The sequence below is a fragment of the Coregonus lavaretus genome (genome assembly GCF_964263955.1).
Source record: "Coregonus lavaretus genome assembly, chromosome: 18".
In the NCBI taxonomy this organism is placed as follows: domain Eukaryota; kingdom Metazoa; phylum Chordata; class Actinopteri; order Salmoniformes; family Salmonidae; genus Coregonus; species Coregonus lavaretus.
In genome coordinates, this window is record NC_140005.1 from 28,200,678 (window position 1) to 28,223,406 (window position 22,729).

Below are 22,729 nucleotides of genomic sequence, written 5' to 3' on the forward strand. Positions count from 1 at the left end.
CAAATAACTGCCGGTCTCACTGTAATTTACCATTAATTAACATAAACACATTTAGTATCTCCTAGCTTCCACGCATAGCCTACACGCCACTGATGCAGACCTTTGGAACATCTACATTTAAAAAAGTCTAATTAATCCATGTAATATAGCCTACACCATCACAATAAATCGATTATTTATTTTAGACAGGTCTAAAGATACACGATATAAAGAAAATGTAGTTTATTTCAGAAGAACAGAATAGCATACTCTGAGATGACCTTATGTTAGGCCCTGATCTGGCTATGCATTATGGCTGTGGGCTACACTAGTTCATTTAGCAGACAAGATTTGCTTAGAATTCCGTGGCATTATTTTATACTATTTTATCGTATGAAGAACACAATTGAACATAGCTGAATAAAATAGAAAGGATATTTTCTCCAAACGATGAGGGAGTGTGCACATGCAGCCATTCTGTGTTGAGCGGTTAACAAAGAAACAGGTCCTCCTACATGCTTAATTTAGAGTTATTTATGCAACTTCAGTTGTGATACAAATGTTAGGCTATTTGTTTAGATTTTTAATACATTCTAAGGATGCATGATGCGACTAATGATGATTTTTGCAAATGTATTAACAATAAAAACAGAAATACCTTATTTACATAAGTATTCAGACCCTTTGCTATGAGACTCGAAATTGAGCTCAGGTGCATCCTGTTTCCATTGATCATCCTTTAGATGTTTCTACAACTTCATTGGAGTCCACCTGTGGTGACCAAGAACCCAATGGTCACTCTGACAGAGCTCCAGAGTTCTCTGTGGAGATGGGAGAACCTTCCAGAAGGACAACAATCTCTGCAGCACTACACCAATCAGGCCTTTATGGTAAAGTGGCCAGACGGAAGCCACTCCTCAGTAAAAGGCACATGACAGCCTGCTTGGAGTTTGCCAAAGGCACCTAAAGGACTCTCAGACCATGATAAACAAGATTGTCTGGTCTGATGAAACCAAGATTGAACTCTTTGGCCTGAATGCCAAGCGTCACGTCTGGAGGAAACCTGGAACCATCCCTACAGTGAAGCATGGTGGTGGCAGCATCGTGCTGTGGGGATGTTTTTCAGCGGCAGGGACTGGGAGACTAGTCAGGATTGAGGGAAAGATGAACAGAGCAAAGTACAGAGAGATCCTTGATGAAAACCTGCTCCAGAGCGCTCAGGACCTCAGACTGGGGCGAAGGCACACAGCCAAGACAACGCAGGAGTGGCTTCGGGACAAGTCTCTGAATGTCCTTGAGTGGCCCAGCCAGAGCCCGGACTTGAACCCGATCAAACATCTCTGGAGAGACCTGAAAATAGCTGTGCAGCGACACTCCCCATCCAACCTAACAGAGCTTGAGAGGATCTGCAGAGAAGAATGGGAGAAACTCCCCAAATACAGGTGTGCCAAGCTTGTAGCGTCATACCCAAGAAGACTCGAGGCTGTAATCACTGCCAAAGGTGCTTCAACAAAGTACTGAGTAAAGGGTATGAATACTTATGTAAATGTGATATTTCAGTTTTTGTATTTTTATAAATTTGCAACAATTTCTAAAAACCTGTTTTTGCTTCGTCATTATGGGGTATTGTGTGTAGATTGATGATGGGGGGAAAACAATGTAATCCATTTTAGAATAAGGCTATAACAAAACAAAATGTGGAAAAGGGGAAGGGGCCCGAATGCACTGTATCTCAATTGTTATTAGCCAATGCCCATCACGTGATCGGGTCCTTCTCACAGGCTACAAGTGAAGACAGACACATCGGGGAAGCAACTGCCCCCGTCCTTATCGCATTCCGAGGCGCATATTGAAGATGTTGGAAGAACTGTCCACATTTACTTTTCGTCAGCCAACAAGAGGAGTAGGCCTAACGAACTGCAAAAGCACTAGCTTATGTCAATCTACTATCCCCCATAGTACAAAAGTTGGCCTATTCTATTCTGTGCAAGAAATAAATATACAAACAGTCTGGTACAGTTGTGGGATGCGATAGATCCCAAATTAATACAACCACTAGCATCAAAAAACCTTTTAAAAGCAATGAGGCTGATGCAACAGATCAGAACGTTTAAGCTTAAAATGTTGATAAACTATTAGGCTATTTCTTCACATTATAAGCGCAGCAATCCACACATGGCAGTAGGCTATAAGTGCGAATGTTCCAAAATGCAGTCAATTAGAAGGAAAACACCATTCTCAAAACTGACCGCAAATGCGATTAGCATATAATGCTTTTATTATAAAGATGCATTTTTATGGTGAAAATTATCTTCCCCAAACTTGAAACTCACGATTTTGAGTTTGTATGCCAGTTAGGCTCTACACCCGTTGTAAAGCAGATTCAAGTGCTTCATTTTAAGAAGTTATTTGGCCACTTTAGTTGTGATACATACCGTATTATCAAAACATTTAGGCCTATGGGCTATATGAGGTGTACGATTATGATTTGATAAAGTCGGGGGAAAAAGGCATGCACTGTTTCTGGCCTTACTGCACACAAGCTGGGCATCATTCACAAGTGATAATATATCATTCACCAGTGATAGGCTAATATTGTCATCCTTCAGACTATTCTTGATGTAATCTTGTCTATACATATACTAAATAATGTGTGTGAAAAAATGTTTGATTTAGAATGGACCATTGTCATGCACCAGTCCCGAAACAGGGGCAGGGGGAAAAAATTATCTATGCACTTAAATAGCGAATGGAGGACGCGTTTCCCGTGGTTCATTTTCATGCCAGCCAGGTAGGCTATACTCATGCTGTAATGAGAAACAATGTGCTTAATATTAGGAAAGTTCAGAAATAAATATAGTAGGCCTAGCCTATAGAAGGCTGATCCTCCTCTTTTCAGTAGAGGCCATCACTCTGTTTTCTCACGCAATTGCATAGCCTATAGAAACGTTGCTCAACATTAATCTTCTCCTTTCCCCCTTCTGATAACCAGGTGGCGAATCGCATCTCTGCATGACTGGCAAACATATCAGTGTGGATGACGGATCACCACCTCAAGCTGAACCTCGGCAAGACGGAGCTGCTCTTCCTCCCGGGGAAGGACTGCCCGCTCCATGATCTCGCCATCATGGTTGACAACTCCGTTGTGTCCTCCTCCCAGAGTGCAAAGAACCTTGGCGTGACCCTGGACAACACCCTGTCGTTCTCCGCTAACATCAAAGCAGTGACCCGACCCTGTAGGTTCATGCTCTACAACATTCGCAGAGTACGACCCTACCTTACACAGAAAGCGGTACAGGTCCTAATCCAGGCACTTGTCATCTCCCGTCTGGATTACTGCAACTCGCTGTTGGCTGGGCTCCCTGCCTGTGCCATTAAACCCCTACAACTCATCCAGAACGCTGCAGCCCGTCTGGTGTTGAACCTTCCCAGGTTCTCTCACGTCACCCCACTCCTCCGCACACTCCACTGGCTTCCAGTTGAAGCCTGCATCTTCTACAAGACCATGGTGCTTGCCTACGGAGCTGTGAGGGGAACGGCACCTCCGTACCTTCAGGCTCTGATCAGTCCCTACACCCAAACGAGGGCATTGCGTTCATCCACCTCTGGCCTGCTGGCCCCCCTACCTCTGCGGAAGCACAGTTCCCGCTCAGCCCAGTCAAAACTGTTCGCTGCTCTGGCACCCCAATGGTGGAACAAGCTCCCTCACGACGCCAGGACAGCGGAGTCACTCACCACCTTCCGGAGACACTTGAAACCCCACCTCTTTAAGGAATACCTGGGATAGGATAAAAGTAATCCTTCTACCCTCCCCCTACCCCACAAACATTTTTTTGTTGATATATTGTAAAGTGGTTGTCCCACTGGCTATCATAAGGTGAATGCACCAATTTGTAAGTCGCTCTGGATAAGAGCGTCTGCTAAATGACGAAAATGTAAAATGTAAATGTAAACATGAGCTCATAGGCTCTCATTAAGTGTTTGATTAGCTGTTCGAAATTCATTTGCATTGATGTCAGAGTGATTAGAGGGACAATAGAGTGCTGAGTACCAGGCAGTTAGCAAGTTTGGTAGGCTACTAATGACCATAAGCAGCATCAGAGCTTGGAGAAGCCTAATTACCGTGACTAAACGGTCACGTGGAATTTGACTGCCCTCATGACTCTTGACCGCCGATGTGGCTGTAATACGGTCACCATAACAGCCCTAATCTCACCCAGGTTCTCCAGGTCCTTGCGGGTGACAAACTTGTAGTCATCGTAGACGGTACTATCAGGGCTCTCCTCCAGCTCCTCTGTCAGGTTGTCCAGGAAAGAGCACCAGCGAGGAGCAGGCCCCAGTGCCTACACAGGGACAACATGAAGGGGAGGAAGGAGATAAAAGAACAAGGGATAGAGTGAAGGAAGGACAAGGAATGAAGAACAAGAAACATTTGAAGAACAAGAAACATTAATTTTTGTACTTTTTACCCCTTTTTTCTCCCCAATTCCGTGATATCCAATTGGTAGTTACAATCTTGTCCCATCGCTGCTACTCCCGTACGGACTCGGGAGAGGTGAAGGTCAATGCGCCCGGCCCGCCACAGGAGTCGCTAGAGCGCGATGGGACAAGGACATCCCGGCCTGCCAAACCCTCCCCTAACCTGGACGACGCTGGGCCAATTGTGCGTCGCCTCATGGGTCTCCCGGTCAGGCCGGCTGCAACACAGCCCGGGATCGAACCCCGGATCTGTAGTGACGCCTCAAGCACTGCAGTGCCTTAGACCGCTGTGCCACTCGGGAGGCCCACATTTGAAGAATTCTAATTCAATACATTCTCCCTTTTCACTGCGCTTGAGGGCTGGTAAGGAAAGTAGGTGTTGGCAACATTCCAGCTGGCTAGGTGTAGTTTCTGCCATGTTGCTTGCACCTATCCAATCCTCTCAGGGCTCTGAGGACGAGTCGACAAGGATTGAATGAATCTTATCAGATTGAAATCATCCCATTATCGTAAGACTTCTGTTCTATCAAATCAGAGTTCAAAGTCTACGTAATGTCACCTTCCTCAGTGTAATCATTGAGGAGCAAATGGCTAATGTTAACTTCAAAACTTTGCCCTACTGTACTGTAGGGCAGCTTGGGAGGCATGCGTTGGAGATCTTTGCCCACCAGTTAAAAAAACTGGGAGAAAGGAGCTCTCTGGAACTGGAATCACACGCCTGCCTCAAATTCATGAATGATAGATTAGATGAGTAAACCAAACAAGTTGACAACTTTGTGTTATATTTGACGTTACCATTGATGTTCATAGCATACCTGAGTAAAAAATGTAGCTATTTATTCAGGGCAGTTTGAGCACTGCTATGTGAATGTTTGATATCGACCTTCATTTTCTGCAGAAGTATTTCAAAACTCCAATAACCAAAAATAGAATGCGTTTGCTGTTAACAGATGAACGCAATATTTCCTAAGTTCAGTATTAGCTCTCTGTTGGCCCAAACACACACTATTTAAGAGCTTGTTTTCTGTAGCTCACCAACACAGTGATCTAATCAGTGGTTGATGAATACTTATAGAAACTAATGACAGTACTTATAGAAACTAGTCGTGTGTCAGGGTTACCACATCACCTTCCTAAATAGAGACTACTTTACCGTAGACACTCACCAACTTCCTAAATAGAGACTACTTTACCGTACACACACACAAACTTCTTAAAGAGACTAATTTAAAGTGTACACAAGTTTTTTGTTGTTGTTTTTTTTACAATGTACAAACACTTTTCCTAGAACTGAAAAGCTGGTATAGGGGTAGGTACAAGACCACCTGTTGCTGAAGAACATTCACAACCCAACAAGGGCACTTTCTGGGTAAAACCCAGTGGGCGGTTTTCTACGAATAATGCCCTTTAGTCTTTTTTTGCGGGCCATAAAACACCAGCCAAATGGGGATGCTGTAAAAACTAAACTGAACAAAAGTCTAAACACTCAAGACCTCAAAACAGAGATCGTCCTTTCGTGCCTTCTCTATACTGCCTTGGTCGGTTTGGTTTCAATTCACACCCTGGCGTAAAATCTATCTCATGGAAAATGTCCCTTTCAAACCAAACATGCGGCACACTGAGGCATGTAAAACTAGCAGTAAAACCAAACTGTCAAATAGGCCTGAGGGAGTGTAAGGGTGGTAGAACTCACAGGGATATAGAATGTATTCATCTTGGGGTCTTCATTGGCAGTGAAGAGCATACCTGTGAAGTTAGGAGGAGAGAAAACGGAGAAGATGTGAATGAGTGAGATGAGCTAACGAAACAACCAGATTTTTTCCCCATATTAAAATTAGCAAGGTAATAAACTAAGGTTATGTGGAACTGTACAAAAAGGCTCATTGTCTGCTGGTTTTGTTTGACTCTAGTTACAAGCCTAACTGCATGAACATGCAGAAAGTATAGCCCATATAAGCATAGGGTGACTATAGTAGGTATGCAGGCAGTAGACTACACAGAGTCAAATAGGAAACAGCAAAATAACCAAAAAACCTTGCTGGATTTTTAAATGTTAAGATGTGTGTAACCATTATGTAACCATTACTGACAAATGCCTGGCTTGCTCCCATCTTCATCTTCATTTGATGACAAATCATCCATATAAATGGTTCTGGGGATTTGCTAATTACGTGAAATTACAGCGATTACATCCTGAATGAGCGTCTTAAACAGTTTAACTCAAGTGCTCATTAAAGATTGCTGTAATTAGGCATAATTGCTGGTAGAGAAGCTGTCAGTGGATAGAGTGGCAATCTTATTTCAAAAGCAAAGTCGAAGCCATCTCATACAGAAGCATATCCCTGGTGCAGAAGTGGTTAGGTCTTGTTGATGAGGTCACTTGGTACCATCTAGTGGTAGTTGAGCATACTGGTAAATTACTACCAAGCACATAAGAGTGCCTGTAGGCCAACATCTCCAAGTTAAACTTGGTACAGACGCAATGTTTAGTGTATCTGGCTCATTACTCATAGAATGGAACAGTCTTTCTGAGGTGATTCTCACCAGAACCAGGATAGATGCACACGTCGTTGATGTTCGTCTGGGGCTCAATGGAGGAGAACACTTTCCCCTGGGGTGAAACAGACCAAAGGTACGGTTAGAATATATGTTCTAGCACTGTGATAGTTAGTTAGTGGTCTCACTTTCATCAATAATGACACTATGACATTTTTACCATAAAAAATGCAAAGGCGTTTCCAAAAAATGCAAACACTTAGTTTGGAATAGTGGAGTTGACAATGTTCTAAATCTGCATAAATCATCTTCGCTGTTTTTGGAACATCCTAAATAAACATTTTCAAATGTCACTTCTGTCAAATTGGGGCACAATAGCTAGGTTTCCATCCAATTGCTGACAGATTTTCATGCAAATATTCGTATAATAAAAAAAAAAAGATAATTGTTTTTCCACAACACAAAAACATAAAACGGCCACTATACAAACACATTACCCAAGGTGATCAACATATTGTCTCCAAATTTCAAACACTTCAGTTTTGTATTTAATATTATAATATACAAAATCCAACAGTATGTAGCTAGATAGTTCAGTCCTACAGTTTGTTATTGAGGGTGAATATGAGTCTTTCCAATTGACGGCTATATATTTCTCTCCAGCAATTAGATCTAGATTAAAAAAAACTTTATTTGATATTGATCACCAATATTTACATTTCCAACAGACAATCTTGGAGATGAAAAAAAATTAAAATGTATGCACTCACTAACTGTAAGTCGCTCTGGATAAGAGCATCTGCTAAATGACTAAAATGTAATGATGGATATAAATTCCTAGACACAATGAAATGATAGTACATAAATTGACACCATTTTGGGATAATGTATCACAGGACAACAGCATATTCAATATGTGTTTTTTTGCATCTCAACAGAGATGTGACATTTCTGGGTGCATTACATGCATTCTGGCAGGAGTGTAGTAAGTCCTATGAATTATGTTAAATTGCATTAGTTAATGTCTTGTTGTAGGAGCATGTATGAACGTTTTCACATATCTGTGACCGATGGTTCTCCTCAACTTCTTCCTTTGGACAGAAGGAACCTTATAGGTTCTGAACCATCAGGTAGAGTTTTAACCATCCTGGGTATTACTTGGCAATTAACTTATTTAGCGTATCAGCTTCTTTCAGTATTTTTGTCTATGCTAGATGCCTTAGGTTCATCCAGATTCTGTTGAAGATTTCTGAGTTGTAAAAATGGAACGAAATCAGTCTTGGATAATCCAAATCTTTCTTGTAATTGACTGAACGACAGTAGAGATCCATCATATACTGAACAAAAATATAAACGCAACATGTAAAGCGTTGGTCCCATGTTTCAAGAGCTGAAATAAAAGATCCCAGAATGTTCAATACTCACAAAAAGCTTATTTCCCTCAAATGTTGTGCACAAATGTGTATTTAATCCCTGTTAGTGAGCATTTCTCCATTGCCAAGATAATCCATCCACCTGACAGGTGTGGCATATCAAGAAGCTGATTAAACAGCATGATAATTACACAGGTGCATCTTGTGCTGTGGACAATAAAAGGACACTCTAAAATGTGCAGTTTTGTCACACAACTAAATGCCACAGATGTCTCAAGTTGAGGGATTGTGCAATTGGCATGCTGTCTGCAGGAATGTCCAACAGAGCTGTTGCCAGAGAATTTAATGTTAATTTCTCTACCATAAGCCGCCTTCAACGTTGTTTTAGAGAATTTGGCAGTACATCCAACCGGCCTCACAACCGCAGACCATGTGTATTGGGTCGTGTGGGCGTGCGGTTTGCTGATGTCAACGTTGTGAACAAAGCGCCCCATGGTGGTGTGGGGTTATGGTATAGGAAGGTATAAGCTACAGACAATGAACACAATTGCAATTTTTGTCATTTTTAGCAGACACTCTTATCCAGAGCGACTTACAGGAGCAATTAGGGTTAAGTGCCTTGCTCAAGGGCACATCGACAGATGTTTCACCTAGTCGGCTCGGGGATTAGAACCAGCAACCTTTCGGTTACTGGCAAAATGCTCTTAACCACTAAGCTACCTGCCGCCACTTATGGTATGGGCAGGCAGGCATAAGCTACAGACAATGAACACAATTGCATTTTATCGATGGCAATTTGAATGCACAGAGACACCGTGACGAGATCCTGAGGCCCATTGTCGTGCCATTCATCCGCCGCCATCACCTCATGTTTCAGCATGATAATGCACGGCCCCATGACGCAAGGGTCTGTACACAATTCCTAGAAGCTGAAAATGTCCCAGTTCTGGCCTGCATACTCAACAGACATGTCACCCATTGAGCATGTTTGGGATGCTCTGGATCGACGTGTACGACAGCGTGTTCCAGTTCCCACTAATATCCAGCAACTCCGCACACCCATTGAAGAGGAGTGGGACAACATTCCACAGACCACAATCAACAGCCTGATCAACTCTATACGAAGGAGATGTGTTTCGCGCTGCATGAGGCAAATGGTGGTCACACCAGATACTGACTGGTTTTCTGATCCACGCCTACTTGTTTTTAAGGTATCTGTGACCAACAGATGCATATCTATATTCCCAGTCATGTGAAATTCATAGATTAGTGCCTAATGAATTTATTTCAATTGATTGATTTCCTTATATGAACTCTAACTCAGTAAAATCGTAAAAATTGTTTTGCGTTTACAGTTTTGTTCAGTATATATTTTTGTTCAGTATAGTACACGTTCAAAATTCATGGATGCCACTTTGGAACCAGGACTTGAAGGTGTTGTCATTAAACACTGGGTTATTCCAAATAGGGGTGCCTGTCGATATTGGTCATTTCCACCTCATGAATTTATGTACATTTTCCCAAATACGAATGGAATTGAGAATCATTGGATTGCCTATTTTTTTTCTACAATGCCTTGGAACCGAAGTAGTGAAAATATTTTAGATCATAAGGTATTACATTTATGCCTTCAATACTTCTCTATGCACAAGGATAGTCTGCTGTACATTGTTAAAGTGAACACAGTTGTGCAGCCCAGTAATACATCTTCATATGAGGTAGTCCAATACCTCCAGCTTTATAGGGTAAGTGTAAAACAGTTAATTTGACTCTTCAGGTCTTTCCATTCCAAATAAAGTTGGAAAGCAGGCCATTTATTTTACTTTAAAAGTTGGATGGAACTGAAACTGGCAGGGCCTGGAATAAATCAACATTTGTAATATATTCATTTTGATTATGTTGACCATACCCAACATAGAAATAGGGAGGGATCTCCATCTCTGAACATGGGATTCAATCTTATCTATTAAAGGAAAATAATATATTTTATATGCCTCCTCCAGATTGCATGGTATCAGTACACCCAGGTATTCCATATTTGTCTTTGTCCGTTTCCACTTAAAATGTACTTTCTAAGCTTGAGAAGTCACAATTAGAAATGGGTATTATTTCAGTTTTCTCCCAATTCACGTTGAATCCTGATACAGCACCATGTCTGTCTCCAACAGTAGTAAAATAAATTACAGAAAATGTTCTGGTTCAAATACACTGCCTTCAGAAAGTATTCATAGCCCTTGACTTAATCCACGTTGTTGTGTTAGCACCCAAATTCAAAATGGATTAAATACCCATCTCACCCATCTACACACAATACATATGTATTCACACCCCTGAGTCAATACATGTTAGAATCACCTTTGGCAGTGATTACAGCTGTGAGTCTTTCTGGATTGAACAATATTTGCACATTATTCTTTTAAAAAATTCTTCAAGCTCTGTCAAGTTGGTTGTTGATCATTGCTAGACAGCCATTTTCAGGTCTTGCCATAGATTTTCAAGCCGATTTAAGTCAAAACTGTAAATAGGCCACTCAGGAACATTCAATGTCGACTTGGTAAGCAACTCCAGTGTATATTTGGTCTTGTGTTTTAGGTTATTGTCCTGCTGAAATGGGAATTTGTCTCCCAGTGTCTGTTGGAAAGCAGACTGAACCAGGTTTTCCTCTAGGATTTGGCCAGAGCTTAGCTCTATTCCTGTTTATTTTTATCCTAAAAAACTGCCTAGTCCTTGCCGACGACAAGCATACCCATAACATGATGCAGCCAACACCATGCTTGAAAATATGAAGTGGTACTCAGTGATGTATTGTGTTGGATTTGCGCCAAACAACGCTTTCAGGACATTTAGTGCCTTATTGCAAACAGGATGCATGTTTTGGAATATTTTTATTCTGTACATGCTTCCTTCTTTTCACTCTGTCATTTAGGTTAGTATTGTGGAGTAATTACAATGTTGTTGATCCATCCTCAGTTCTCTTATCACAGCCATTAAACTACATTAAAGTCACAATTGGCCTCATGGTGAAATCCCTGAGCGGTTTCCTTCCTCTCCAGCAACTGAGTTAGGAAGGACGCCTGTATCCTTGTAGTGACTGGGTGTATTGATATACCATCAAAAGTGTAATTAACAACTTCACCATGCTCAAAGGGATATTCAATATTTTTTTTGTTTTGTTTTTTAACCCATCTACCAAAAGGTGCCCTTCTTTAAGAGGCATTGGAAAACCTCCCTGGTCTTTGTGGTTGAATCTGTGTTTGAAATTCACTGCTTGACTGAGGGTCCTTACAGATAATTGTATGTGTCGGGTACAGAGGTAGTCATTCAAAAATCATGTTAAACACTATTATTGCACACAGAGTGAGTCCATGCAACTTATTATGTGACTTGTTGAGCAGGAATGTCTAAAAACATAATTCCACTTTGACATTATGGGGTATTGTGTGTAGGCCAGTGGCACAAAATCTAAATTTAATCAATTTTTAATTCAGGCTGTAACAACAAAATGTGGGAAAAAAATCAAGGGTTGTAAATACTTTCTGAAGGCACTGTAAATCCACTTCAATCAGCGTAGATGAAGGGGTGGAGACAGGTTAAAGAAGGATTTTTAAGCCTTACGACAATAGAGACATGGATTGTGTATGTGTGCCATTCAGAGGGTGAATGGGCAAGACAAAAATATGTAAGTGCCTTTGAATTGGGTATGGTAGTAGGTACCAGGCACACCACTTTGTGTCAAGAACTGCAACGCTGCTGGGATTTTCACGCTCAACAGTTTCCCGTGTGTTTCAAGAATGGTCCACCACCCAAAGGACATCCAGCCAACTTGACACAACTGTGGGAAGCACTTGAGTCAACATGGGCAAGCATCCCTGTGAAACGCTTTCAACACCTTGTAGAATCCATCCCCCGACGAATTAAGGCTGTTCTGACAGCAAAAGCAGGGGGTGCAACTAGGGCTGAGGGGGTCACGAACTTTCGTCAGCCGGTGATTGTCAAGCAAATAACTGTCGGTCTCACGGTAATTGACCGTTAATTACCATAAACACATTTAGCATCTCCTGGCTTCCACGCATAGCCTACAAGCCACTGATGCTGACCTTTGGAACATCTACATTTTAAAAAGTCTAATAAATCCATGTAATATAGCCTACACCTTCAAAATAAATTCATTATTTATTTTAGAGAGGTCTAAAGAAGCATGATATGAAGAAAATGTTGTCTATTTCAGAAGAACAGAATAGTATACTCTGAGTTGTCCTTATGTTAGGTCCTGATCTGGCTATGCCATATGGCTGTGGGCTACACTAGTTCATTTAGCAGACAAGATTTGCTTAGAATTCCGTGGCATTATTTTATATTATTTTATTGTATGAAGAATACAATTGCACAAAGCTGAATAAAATAGAAAGGATATTTTCGCCAAATGATTTGAGGGAGTGCGCACATGCGGCTATTCTGTGATGAGCAGTTAACAAAGAAATAGGTACTCCTATATGCTTAATTAATGTAACTTTAGTTGTTCTCCAAAAGTTGGGATATATGTTTTGATTTTTAATACATTGTAAGGCTGCATGATGCAACTCATGATGATTTGAAAAAAGTTTCTACAGACTGTGAATTGAAAATAAACATTTTTGCTAAAAGTATTATTATATTATTGATCGATTGACAATGACTTTTCAGATCACCCAGTAATGCTATCTGCAAGGTTAGCTCCAGGTAAATATTGCAATCCTTTAGCCATTCCTGGACCTGTGTCCAAAAACAAGCTACAAATGGACAGTACCAAAACAAATGATCTAATGATTCTGTCTCTTCGCAGCAAAATCATTTTAACTACTTTGTGGATATGAAAAACAAACAGATCATAATATCAGTAAAAAAGATCAAATTCCCAGTTTATGCTTCAAAACAAATTCATAATAGGTTTTAAAATAGGTTATATTTGACTCAAAATTATATGACATACAGTAAGGCATTGTTGGCAGAATAGATGGACGCATTTCAATGCATGATTAACGTAATTCACCAACCCATTTCTTGGTAGTCCAAAAAATATTGCTATTGGGTTGTAAATCACAGCTGGCCTGGTACATTGTTTGCTGCCTCCACCCATTCGGGATGCACTGTTTCAGTTTCAATGACTCAATACATTGAACAAAAACGGACGACTGTAACTAAGGCTGGGAATGTCTTTACAATTAAACTAGCAAGGGCAATGATCACAAGTCAGTCATAACGGGCCGAATAGGACACACAAGCAAGTATAAATGAGTCCACAGCAAAAAAATGAAAAACATGTTTTAAGTTTAAATGTTACAACAAACCTATAGCTACATTTTTGTTATTTGGAGTTACTAAATTCCTATTGATTAGGGTTGCAGCATATTATGCACATCTGCAAGCATAGCAGCAAAGGCTGGACAAATATTATTTATCTCTTCTTTTGTTCTAATATGTTAAAGTGCTATATACAGCATCCTACGTACATAAGTGGGCATTATAAAGGGCCATATTAAACAATGGCCAGTCTGGGTCGCAGTTGCACGTATGTTTTGTAAAAACAAATAGGCTATGTCTGGCCCGCGAATTCTTTGTGATTTTTCAATATTGCCCATGCACCAATTGAGTTTGACACCCCTGGGCTAGCGTATCTATTTATGTAGCTAGCTATTTATTTAGCAAGCTAAAAACACAGAGCCTAACGTTAGCTAGCTGCTGGGAGGATGTCATGTCATTGGAGGAGTGGGTGAGTGACCAACTTTTTTTCCCCTTATATCGTTTTTTTGGTGGCTACAGCTAGAGATACAGGTGTCATTTGGTTAGCTAGCAAGAAATGTGAATCGCTTTGCTATGCTTAACTTGAACGACTGTTATCCACAGTTAGTATATCTCTTAGATGTCAATCAAATGTATTTGGCTTCGATCAAATGGGCGGGCAGGCAGGCAAGTTCCCATTCAGTGGGAACTTGCATTGGCAGGCAAGCTGCAGAAGGATGAGCAGGCTACTATTCCCCATCGTTTCAGTGCAATTTTGACAGCCAACTAGCTTAAAGAGTTTGAGAGGGTTTATCTAATGTTCCCTCATTAGATTTTTGGTTCTCTCGCTCTGGCTAGCAGTAGTTGTTGATCTTGTTGTTGTTGATGTGCATAGGCAACTGAGGGAGAGATAGCCTACCTTTTCATGGTTGTTAGATCAATAGGACTGTGAAGTTCCCAAATGTAAGAGGACTCCCGTGGTATTTACATAAGAAATCCATTCAGGTGTATTTTGTGGCTTTTGGCGAATGCATTCAAATGATCTAAAGTTGCGCTGTTGCTACTGCCTGTAAACACACAGTCCAGTTCAAAGTGAATGATGGCAGGCCCGTGTGGCAAATGGCTTATTTGTATATAGGCCTTCTGTAGCTTGGATTGGCTATGGCTATATAATTTTCACAAATGCCTTACTATACAGCATTCCCAAACATTGTCAGAAAATGTCAAAAAAAGGTGTCATGTTCTTCCTGGGTGTGTATATGAACAGATTTTTATAAGATTTCATGTTGCTAAAACAATGTCAGTTCCATTTTAATTTTATAGACACAAAAAGATCACACCTTGTCTAGCATGTTTAGTTTTGACGACATTTGGAAAGTTTACCGACAAATTTGCTGTTTCCATCAGGCCTGTCATGACATTTTTTATCCGACATGTACTTTACACGTATAACAAAAGTTGGACGGAAACCTGGTTAATGTCTGGTTTTCAAAAAACATTAATCAAATATATTTTCAACATTCATTAAATGTTTACCGTGTCTTTGTTCCAGATCTTGATGATCTTGGAGTCTGCAGTCAGAACAAGGTCTAGGTGGTCCTGGAAGTTGACAGACTTGATAGGCAGGCCGTAGTAATGGTCTTTTACCAGCAGGGGGCGGCTGGAGCGCAGGTCATAGAGTAGCACCTACAGTACCAGGCAGACAGATCTCAATGGGGAAACTTGTGGGGAGGGGAACATTTAGGCAGTTTTCTGCAGTATCCCAGCTATTAGGACACAAAAGACACCTTCGTTGTAAAAGTTCATACCTGCCCAGTGCTCGTTCCCACAGCCATGGTGAGAGAGCCGTTAAACTTGAGGGCGGTGACTGATGGCAAGCCCTCCACTCTAAAGACAAACACATCCAGATCATGGATTTGAACAATGGCGTTTTTCTACATACATGTAACTGTTCATGTTCTAGTGTTGTACTTACTCTGTTCCCTCTGTGACGCTGCTCAGTGCACAGTCTAGCATCCCCACCCGACTTCGTACACGAGGGTCCCAGCACTCCACTTTCCCCTAGCCACCAACAACACAGGAAACATGGTTACACACACACAGGACTCAATCCATTCACTCTTTACATGCACATAGGCTCCACCCACCTCTGCTGTTCCTGAGGCGAACAGTTGATGGACAGGGTTGATGTCACACACATTGTGCTCCCTGTCAGTCAGAGAAATGACAAGTATTTTAATGACTGTGTTTACTGTATTGTAATGTAATGTACAGGGCGATTCTGTGTCAGCATGGGCCAAAAATATTTTTGGTATCTCGGATTGTTCTGGCAACTCTCACATATAAACTTATTTGGAAGAAATTATTTTTTTAAGATCATGATGAAAGTTGCCAATTTAGGCCCGTTTTAGACCTATAGATGCCCCCTGTAAGACCCAATGATCTGTGAAACGTACATGATACAGACAACACCTTATTGTCATTATACTCATAATAGTGTCCTCTAAAATATGGAGTATCCCTACATTCTGAAATACAATTTTACACATGAATTATTAACTATTAAAAGGTACTAAACATAGAATTTCTCCCCTATGTGGATTTTTAAAACGTTTTTTTTTTAACCTTTATTTAACCAGGTAAGCCAGTTGAGAACAAGTTCTCATTTACAACTGCGACCTGGCCAAGATAAAGCAAAGCAGTGCGATAAAAACAACAACACAGAGTTACATATGGAATAAACAAAAACGTACAGTCAATAACACAATAGAAAATAGAAAATCTATATACAGTGTGTGCAAATGTAGTAAGTTCTGGAGGTAAGGCAATAAATAGGCCATAGTGCAAAATAATTACAATTTAGTATTAACACTGGAGTGATATATGTGCAGAAGATGATGTGCAAATAGAGATACCGGGATGCAAATGAGCAAAATAAATAACAATGTAAATAACAATATGGGGATGAGGTAGTTGGGTGGGCTAATTACAGATGGGCTGTGTACAGGTACAGTGATCGGTAAGCTGCTCTGACAACTGATGCTTAAAGTTAATGAGGGAGATAAGCGTCTCCAGCTTCAGAGATTTTTGTAGTTCGTTCCAGTCATTTGCAGCAGAGAACTGGAAGGAATGGCGGCCAAAGGAGGTGTTGGCTTTGGGGATGACCAGTGAGATATACCTGCTGGAGCGCATACTACGGGTGGGTGTTGCTATGGTGACCAATGAGCTAAGATAAGGCGGGGATTTGCTTAGCAGTGATTTATAGATGACCTGGAGCCAGTGGGTTTGGCGACGAATATGTAGTGAGGGCCAGCCAACGAGAACGTACAGGTCACAATGGTGGGTAGTATATGGGGCTTTGATGACAAAACGGATGGCACTGTGATAGACTACATCCAATTTGCTGAGTTGAGTGTTGGAAGCTATTTTGTAAATGACATCGCCGAAATCAAGGATCGGTAGGATAGTCAGTTTTACGAGGGCATGTTTAGCAGCATGAGTGAAGGAGGCTTTGTTGCGAAACAGGAAGCCGATTCTAGATTTAACTTTGGATTGGAGATGCTTAATGTGAGTCTGGAAGGAGAGTTTACGGTCTAACCAGACACCTAGGTATTTGTAGTTGTCCACGTATTCTAAGTCAGACCTGCCGAGAGTAGTGATTCTAGTCGGGCGGGCGGGTGCAAGCAGTGTTCGATTGAAGAGCATGCATTTAGTTTTACTAGTGTTTAAGAGCAGTTGGAGGCCACAGAAGGAGTGTTGTATGGCATTGATGCTCATTTGGAGGTTTGATAAAACAGTGTCCAATGAAGGGCCAGATGTATACAAAATGGTGTCGTCTGCGTAGAGGTGGATCTGAGAGTCACCGGCAGCAAGAGCGACTTCATTGATATACACAGAGAATAGAGTTGGCCCGAGAATTGAACCCTGTGGTACCCCCCATAGAGACTGCCAGAGGTCCAGACAACAGGCCCTCCGATTTGACACATTGAACTCTATCTGAAAAGTAGTTGGTGAACTAGGCGAGGCAGTCAGTTGAGAAACCAAGGCTATTTAGTCTGCCAATAAGAATGCGGTGATTGACAGAGTCAAAAGCCTTGGCCAGGTCGATGAAGACGGCTGCACAGTACTGTCTATTATCAATCGCGGTTATAATATTGTTTAGGACCTTGAGCGTGGCTGAGGTGCACCCATGACCAGCTTGGAAACCAGATTGCATAGCGGAGAAGGTACAGTGGGATTCAAAGTGGTCGGTGATCTGTTTGTTAACTTGGCCTTCAAATACTTTCGAAAGGCAGGGTAGGATGGATATAGGTCTGTAACAGTTTGGATCTAGAGTGTCACCCCCTTTGAAGAGGGGGATGACCGCGGCAGCTTTCCAATCTCTGGGGATCTTAGACGATACGAAAGAGGAGGTTGAACAGGCAAGTAATAGGAGTTGCGACAATGTCGCCGGCTAATTTTAGAAAGAAAGGGTCCAGATTGTCTAGCCCAGCTGATTTGTAGGGGTCCAGATTTTGCAGCTCTTTCAGGACATCAGCTATCTGCATTTGGGTGAAGGAGAAGCGGGGGGGGGGGGGGGGGCATGGGCAAGTTGCAGTGGAGGGTGCAGAGCTGGTGGCCGGGGTAGGGGTAGCCAGGTGGAAAGCATGGCCAGCCGTAGCAAAATGCTTATTGAAATTCTCGATTATCGTAGATTTATCGGTGGTGACAGTGTTTCCTAGACTCAGTGCAGTGGGTAGCTGGGAGGAGGTGCTTTTATTCTCCATGGACTTTACAGTGTCCCAAAACTTTTTGGAATTAGTGCTACAGGATGCACATTTCTGTTTGAAAAAGCTAGCCTTTGCTTTCCTAACTGATTGTGTATATTGTTTCCTGACTTCCCTGAAAAGTTGCATATCGCGGGGGCTGTTCGATGCTAATGCAGTACGCCACAGGATGTTTTTGTGCTGGTCAAGGGCAGTCAAGTCTGGGGTGAACCAGGGGCTATATCTGTTCTTAGTTCTGAATTTTTTGAATGGGGCATGCTTATTTAAGATGGAGAGGAAAGCACTTTTGAAGAACATCCAGGCATCCTCTACTGACGGAATGAGGTCAATATCCATTCAGGAAAGCCGGGGCAGGTCAATTAGAAAGGCATGCTCGCTGAAGTTTTAGGGAGCGTTTGACAGTGATGAGGGGTGAGCGTTTGACAGTGATGAGGGGTGGTTGTTTGACCGCGGACCCATTACGGACGCAGGCAATGAGGCAGTGATCGCTGAGATCCTGGTTGAAGACAGCAAAGGTGTATTTAGAGGGTAAATTAGTCAGGATGATATCTATGAGGGTGCCCATGTTTACGGATTTAGGTTTGTACCTGGTAGGTTCCTTGATAATTTGTGTGAGATTGAGGGCATCTAGTTTAGATTGTAGGACGGCCGGGGTGTTAAGCATATCCCAGTTTAGGTCACTAAGCAGTACGAACTCTGAGGATAGATGGGGGGCAAGCAATTCACATATGGTGTCCAGGGCACAACTGGGGGCTGAGGGGGGTCTGTACCAAGCGGCAACAGTGAGAGACTTATTTCTGGAGAGGTGGATTTTTTGAAGTAGAACCTCAAACTGTTTGGGCCCAGACCTGGATAGTATGATAGCCTGCAAAGCTCTATCTCTACAGTAGATTGCAACTCCGCCCCCTTTGGCAGTTCTATCTAGACGGAAAATGTTGTAGTTCGGGATGGACATTTCAGAATTTTTGGTGGCCTTCCTAAGCCAGGATTCAGACACTGCTAGAATATCAGGGTTGGCAGTGTGCTAACGCAGTGAATAACTCAAACTTGGGGAGGAGGCTTCTGATGTTAACATGCAAGAAACCAAGGCTTTTACGGTTACAGAAGTCTAGGTGAATTGCAAGAACACTGGCTGCATTCAAAACAAATATCCCCCTTCCCTGCACCCATTTCACTGTAACACAGTGGAGACTCGCGCTTCAGTTTTTACTTTCGGTTTCATCCACCAGTTTTAAACAGCTGTAAAAAAATATATAATTTGTTATTGAAAATATATTTCACAGTGATTTAGATGGTACAATGATTCCCTACACTATTCAGTTCTTTTTTTCTCACAAACTGAAATTGAGCGAACTGTGTAGATCTTTAGCAACCAGGAAATGACAACGATTTCTACATTTATCTAGTGAAACACACACCCACAAAGTCAAAACAGCTTTCCCATTTTGACAACAGAAGCCGGCCTGGCAGGAGAAATCAATAGGCGAATATCACAGCCAATCATAACACTGTGTAAGTAATACAGTGAAACACTATCATTCCACTATTACTGCAGATATATTATGGACATTTTCTGAAATTACAATGCAAAAATTCTAAATAAATACTATGTGTAGCACCTTTAATATCTCAAAAGTACCCCTTTTGATTTTGTTTATTTTTAAAGACATATTGTTTTAAACAATATACACTCATTCAAGTACTGTACATCACATTTCCAGAGTGGGCTCTCTGCTGCTTTTGAAGAAATTATAAATGTTATTGATAGAAATTGACTTTACAGGTGTCTGTTAAATGACTTAAATGTAAAATGTAATTAACCAATCTATAAAATTGATAATTTCTTCAAAAGTAGCAGAGAGCCCACTCAGGAAATGTGATGTGTTTGAAGAGTATATTGTTCCAAACAATATGTCTAAAAATAAGCCAAATCAAAAACGTACTTTTTCATATTGTTTTATGTTGAATAGATTATTGTGAAAACGTGTATTTCAGAATATAAACATACTCCATAAACATACTCCACACTATAAGGAGTATAATGACACCAAGATGTTGTATGTATCATGTACGGTTCATGGATCATAGGGTATTATAGGAGGCATCTATAGGTTTAAAAAGGGCCTAAAATTGCCACTTTCATAATGATTTTCAAAAACTAAATAACATGTTAAACATCCTTCCTCCCAATGAAGTTATGTGGGAATTGCCAGAACAATCAGTGATACCAAAAATATTTCTGGGCCATGCTGGTGTGGAATCGGCCACAGCTGCCTTCATAAATAAAGTATTTTTGATGTATACATACACAGCATCTGTCTGAAGGGAGTTGAGGAACCTGCCTTGTTCCAGATTGAGTCTGAATATCTCTGAGCTGAAAGAGGAAAAAGGTTTCAGTCTTACTGTGTGAAGTCAACAGTAACACAACTTCAACTTGTCAAGTTAAAGCCAAGTCTAATGATACATATGAAATCAAGACAGTGAATGATCCACCTCCTTTGGCTTTTAACCCTTACCTTGCCCCAACAAAGTAGAGGTCGCAGGAGGGGTAGTGGTAGGCAAAGTCCCTACCAAACTTGGGAATGCGTGTCTTGTAGTAGTGTCCATGCTGCGAGTGGAACTCCACGTACCGGTTACAGTGCAGAAACACCAGCTACACAAACACAACCATATCAGGTCAATCAAGTTTAGATAACACCCACTGCAGGAAACAACCAAGGTAGGTAAGTCTGTCTTACCTTTGAGTAGTCATCGGACAGAATGTCAAAGGCCACAACTGTGAGGGGAAAAACACACTTTCAGAACTAGCTACAAGAAAAAATTATATCTACTGGTAAAGAATGTTGTACAATGCAAAGGGTTTATTTATTGGTGACCATCACATTATGGCAATTGTGTATGTTGGGTGTGTGCTAGTCACAAAACATGGGGAAATGTTTGACAAATTACATCGACTTCAAAATGCAGGTCTATGTGTGTGGCAGTCAAGATGTGTTTAGCTCATGACCAAAGGCACATGCACAAGACGGAAGTACACACACGTGAACCATGCATACCAAGCGAAGTCTTGCAGGTTTTGCTAGACGATAGAAATTTCATCTTCAGTACCAGTGCTCTAAAAAGTTGGGTAAACAATACTTTCCTGTGGATATTTTATCTAAAAAATATAATTGTATTCAACATTACGGCTTGTAGAGGACCTGAGAGGTACCTTTCCAGAATCAAACACTGTCATATTCCAGACAGTGTATTTAGAAATTCAGTGACTGGTCCCCAGGCAAGGTGTGTGTTTGCTTGAAAATGTGTGTCTGGATGCACCGTAGTTAAATATTAAGGACAGAGTAACTGGTTCAGGCCTGTGAGCTTTCATTAGTGGAGTCAGGACTGGCTGACACCCTCACTGAAACAGCTGGATCCTCCTCCTATGGACCAGCCATTCACTTCACAACAAAAGGTGGGAGGGATACTTGCAGGGATTCCCATAGCACATCAGAGTTCCAGCGGACCATAGAAGCAGAATGATCACCCTATGAATATGTAACAATATAACTACTGGGTCTATCACTTACCGTCCGAATCCAGACACCGCTCAAATTTCAAGGACAACTGATACGTGTCATAGCATCGGATCCTGGGTTTGTATGTGCCTGAAAGGATGTTAAAAGAAAGTGACAAACCATACATAACAGCAATTACAGTGTTTTCCACAAGCACATGGAATAGCCAGCTAAATAGAACAATTATCCAGCCAAGATCCCCCGGGCTGGAGTTAAGAATTATTTGCAGCTCCATTTTGGTGGCCTCTGGTACATTCAGATTCCATCCGAAAATTATTGAATACTTTACTGATATTACCTCCCAGATATGAAAAATGTGTCGTGGTATTGTGTTTACAATTCAAATTACTGAAAATGTATGGATTCAGTGTATTGTTCGTTTTTTGGGATATCGTCTAGGCCTATATGATCAGGACTATTTAAGTAAGAGAACATTAAACCACTTATTTTTTAATATTATTTTTTTACATTTAACCTGTCTTCTCGAGATTAAAGTATTTTACTGCAAGATATGAATTGCCACAATTGTTTGTTCTTCAAATTATGTATTTTATTAAAACAGAAAAACAAAGTAAATAGCCCAAATGACCTAGAATTTTTTTATTAAAGGCTCAATATAAAAAATGTCTCTAAAATAAACAGAACAGATGCTCAATTATGTTCTGGGTCCATACGTGTTAAGAGAAGAGGGAGAACGACATCAGCAAAATTATTGAAAAAATGTCAGCAAGTGTTTGCAACTCTTTGTGAATTGCATTATGTAATTTAGTTTAAAAAAATACTTGTTTAACAACTGACCCACAGATATCTGCAATACAGG

The 22,729-nt window shown here is 41.1% G+C and overlaps 1 protein-coding gene across 1 annotated transcript in view; it reads right to left on the reverse strand.

Annotated features, from left to right (window-relative positions):
• Positions 1–22,175, reverse strand: part of LOC311145619 (nucleolar protein 10-like) — a gene marked incomplete at its 5' end in the record, with an annotated part of 37,939 nt that extends 15,764 nt beyond the window's left edge. Inside the window, 12 exons of the mRNA XM_084181893.1 lie at positions 4,196–4,322; positions 6,152–6,204; positions 7,003–7,069; positions 15,123–15,272; positions 15,395–15,473; positions 15,562–15,647; positions 15,734–15,794; positions 20,661–20,726; positions 20,869–21,005; positions 21,091–21,128; positions 21,922–21,999; positions 22,163–22,175. Of these exons, the coding sequence (XP_084038019.1) occupies positions 4,196–4,322; positions 6,152–6,204; positions 7,003–7,069; positions 15,123–15,272; positions 15,395–15,473; positions 15,562–15,647; positions 15,734–15,794; positions 20,661–20,726; positions 20,869–21,005; positions 21,091–21,128; positions 21,922–21,999; positions 22,163–22,175 (955 nt within the window). The remainder of the gene's footprint in view (positions 1–4,195; positions 4,323–6,151; positions 6,205–7,002; positions 7,070–15,122; positions 15,273–15,394; positions 15,474–15,561; positions 15,648–15,733; positions 15,795–20,660; positions 20,727–20,868; positions 21,006–21,090; positions 21,129–21,921; positions 22,000–22,162) is intronic.
• Positions 22,176–22,729: the final 554 nt, after the last annotated feature.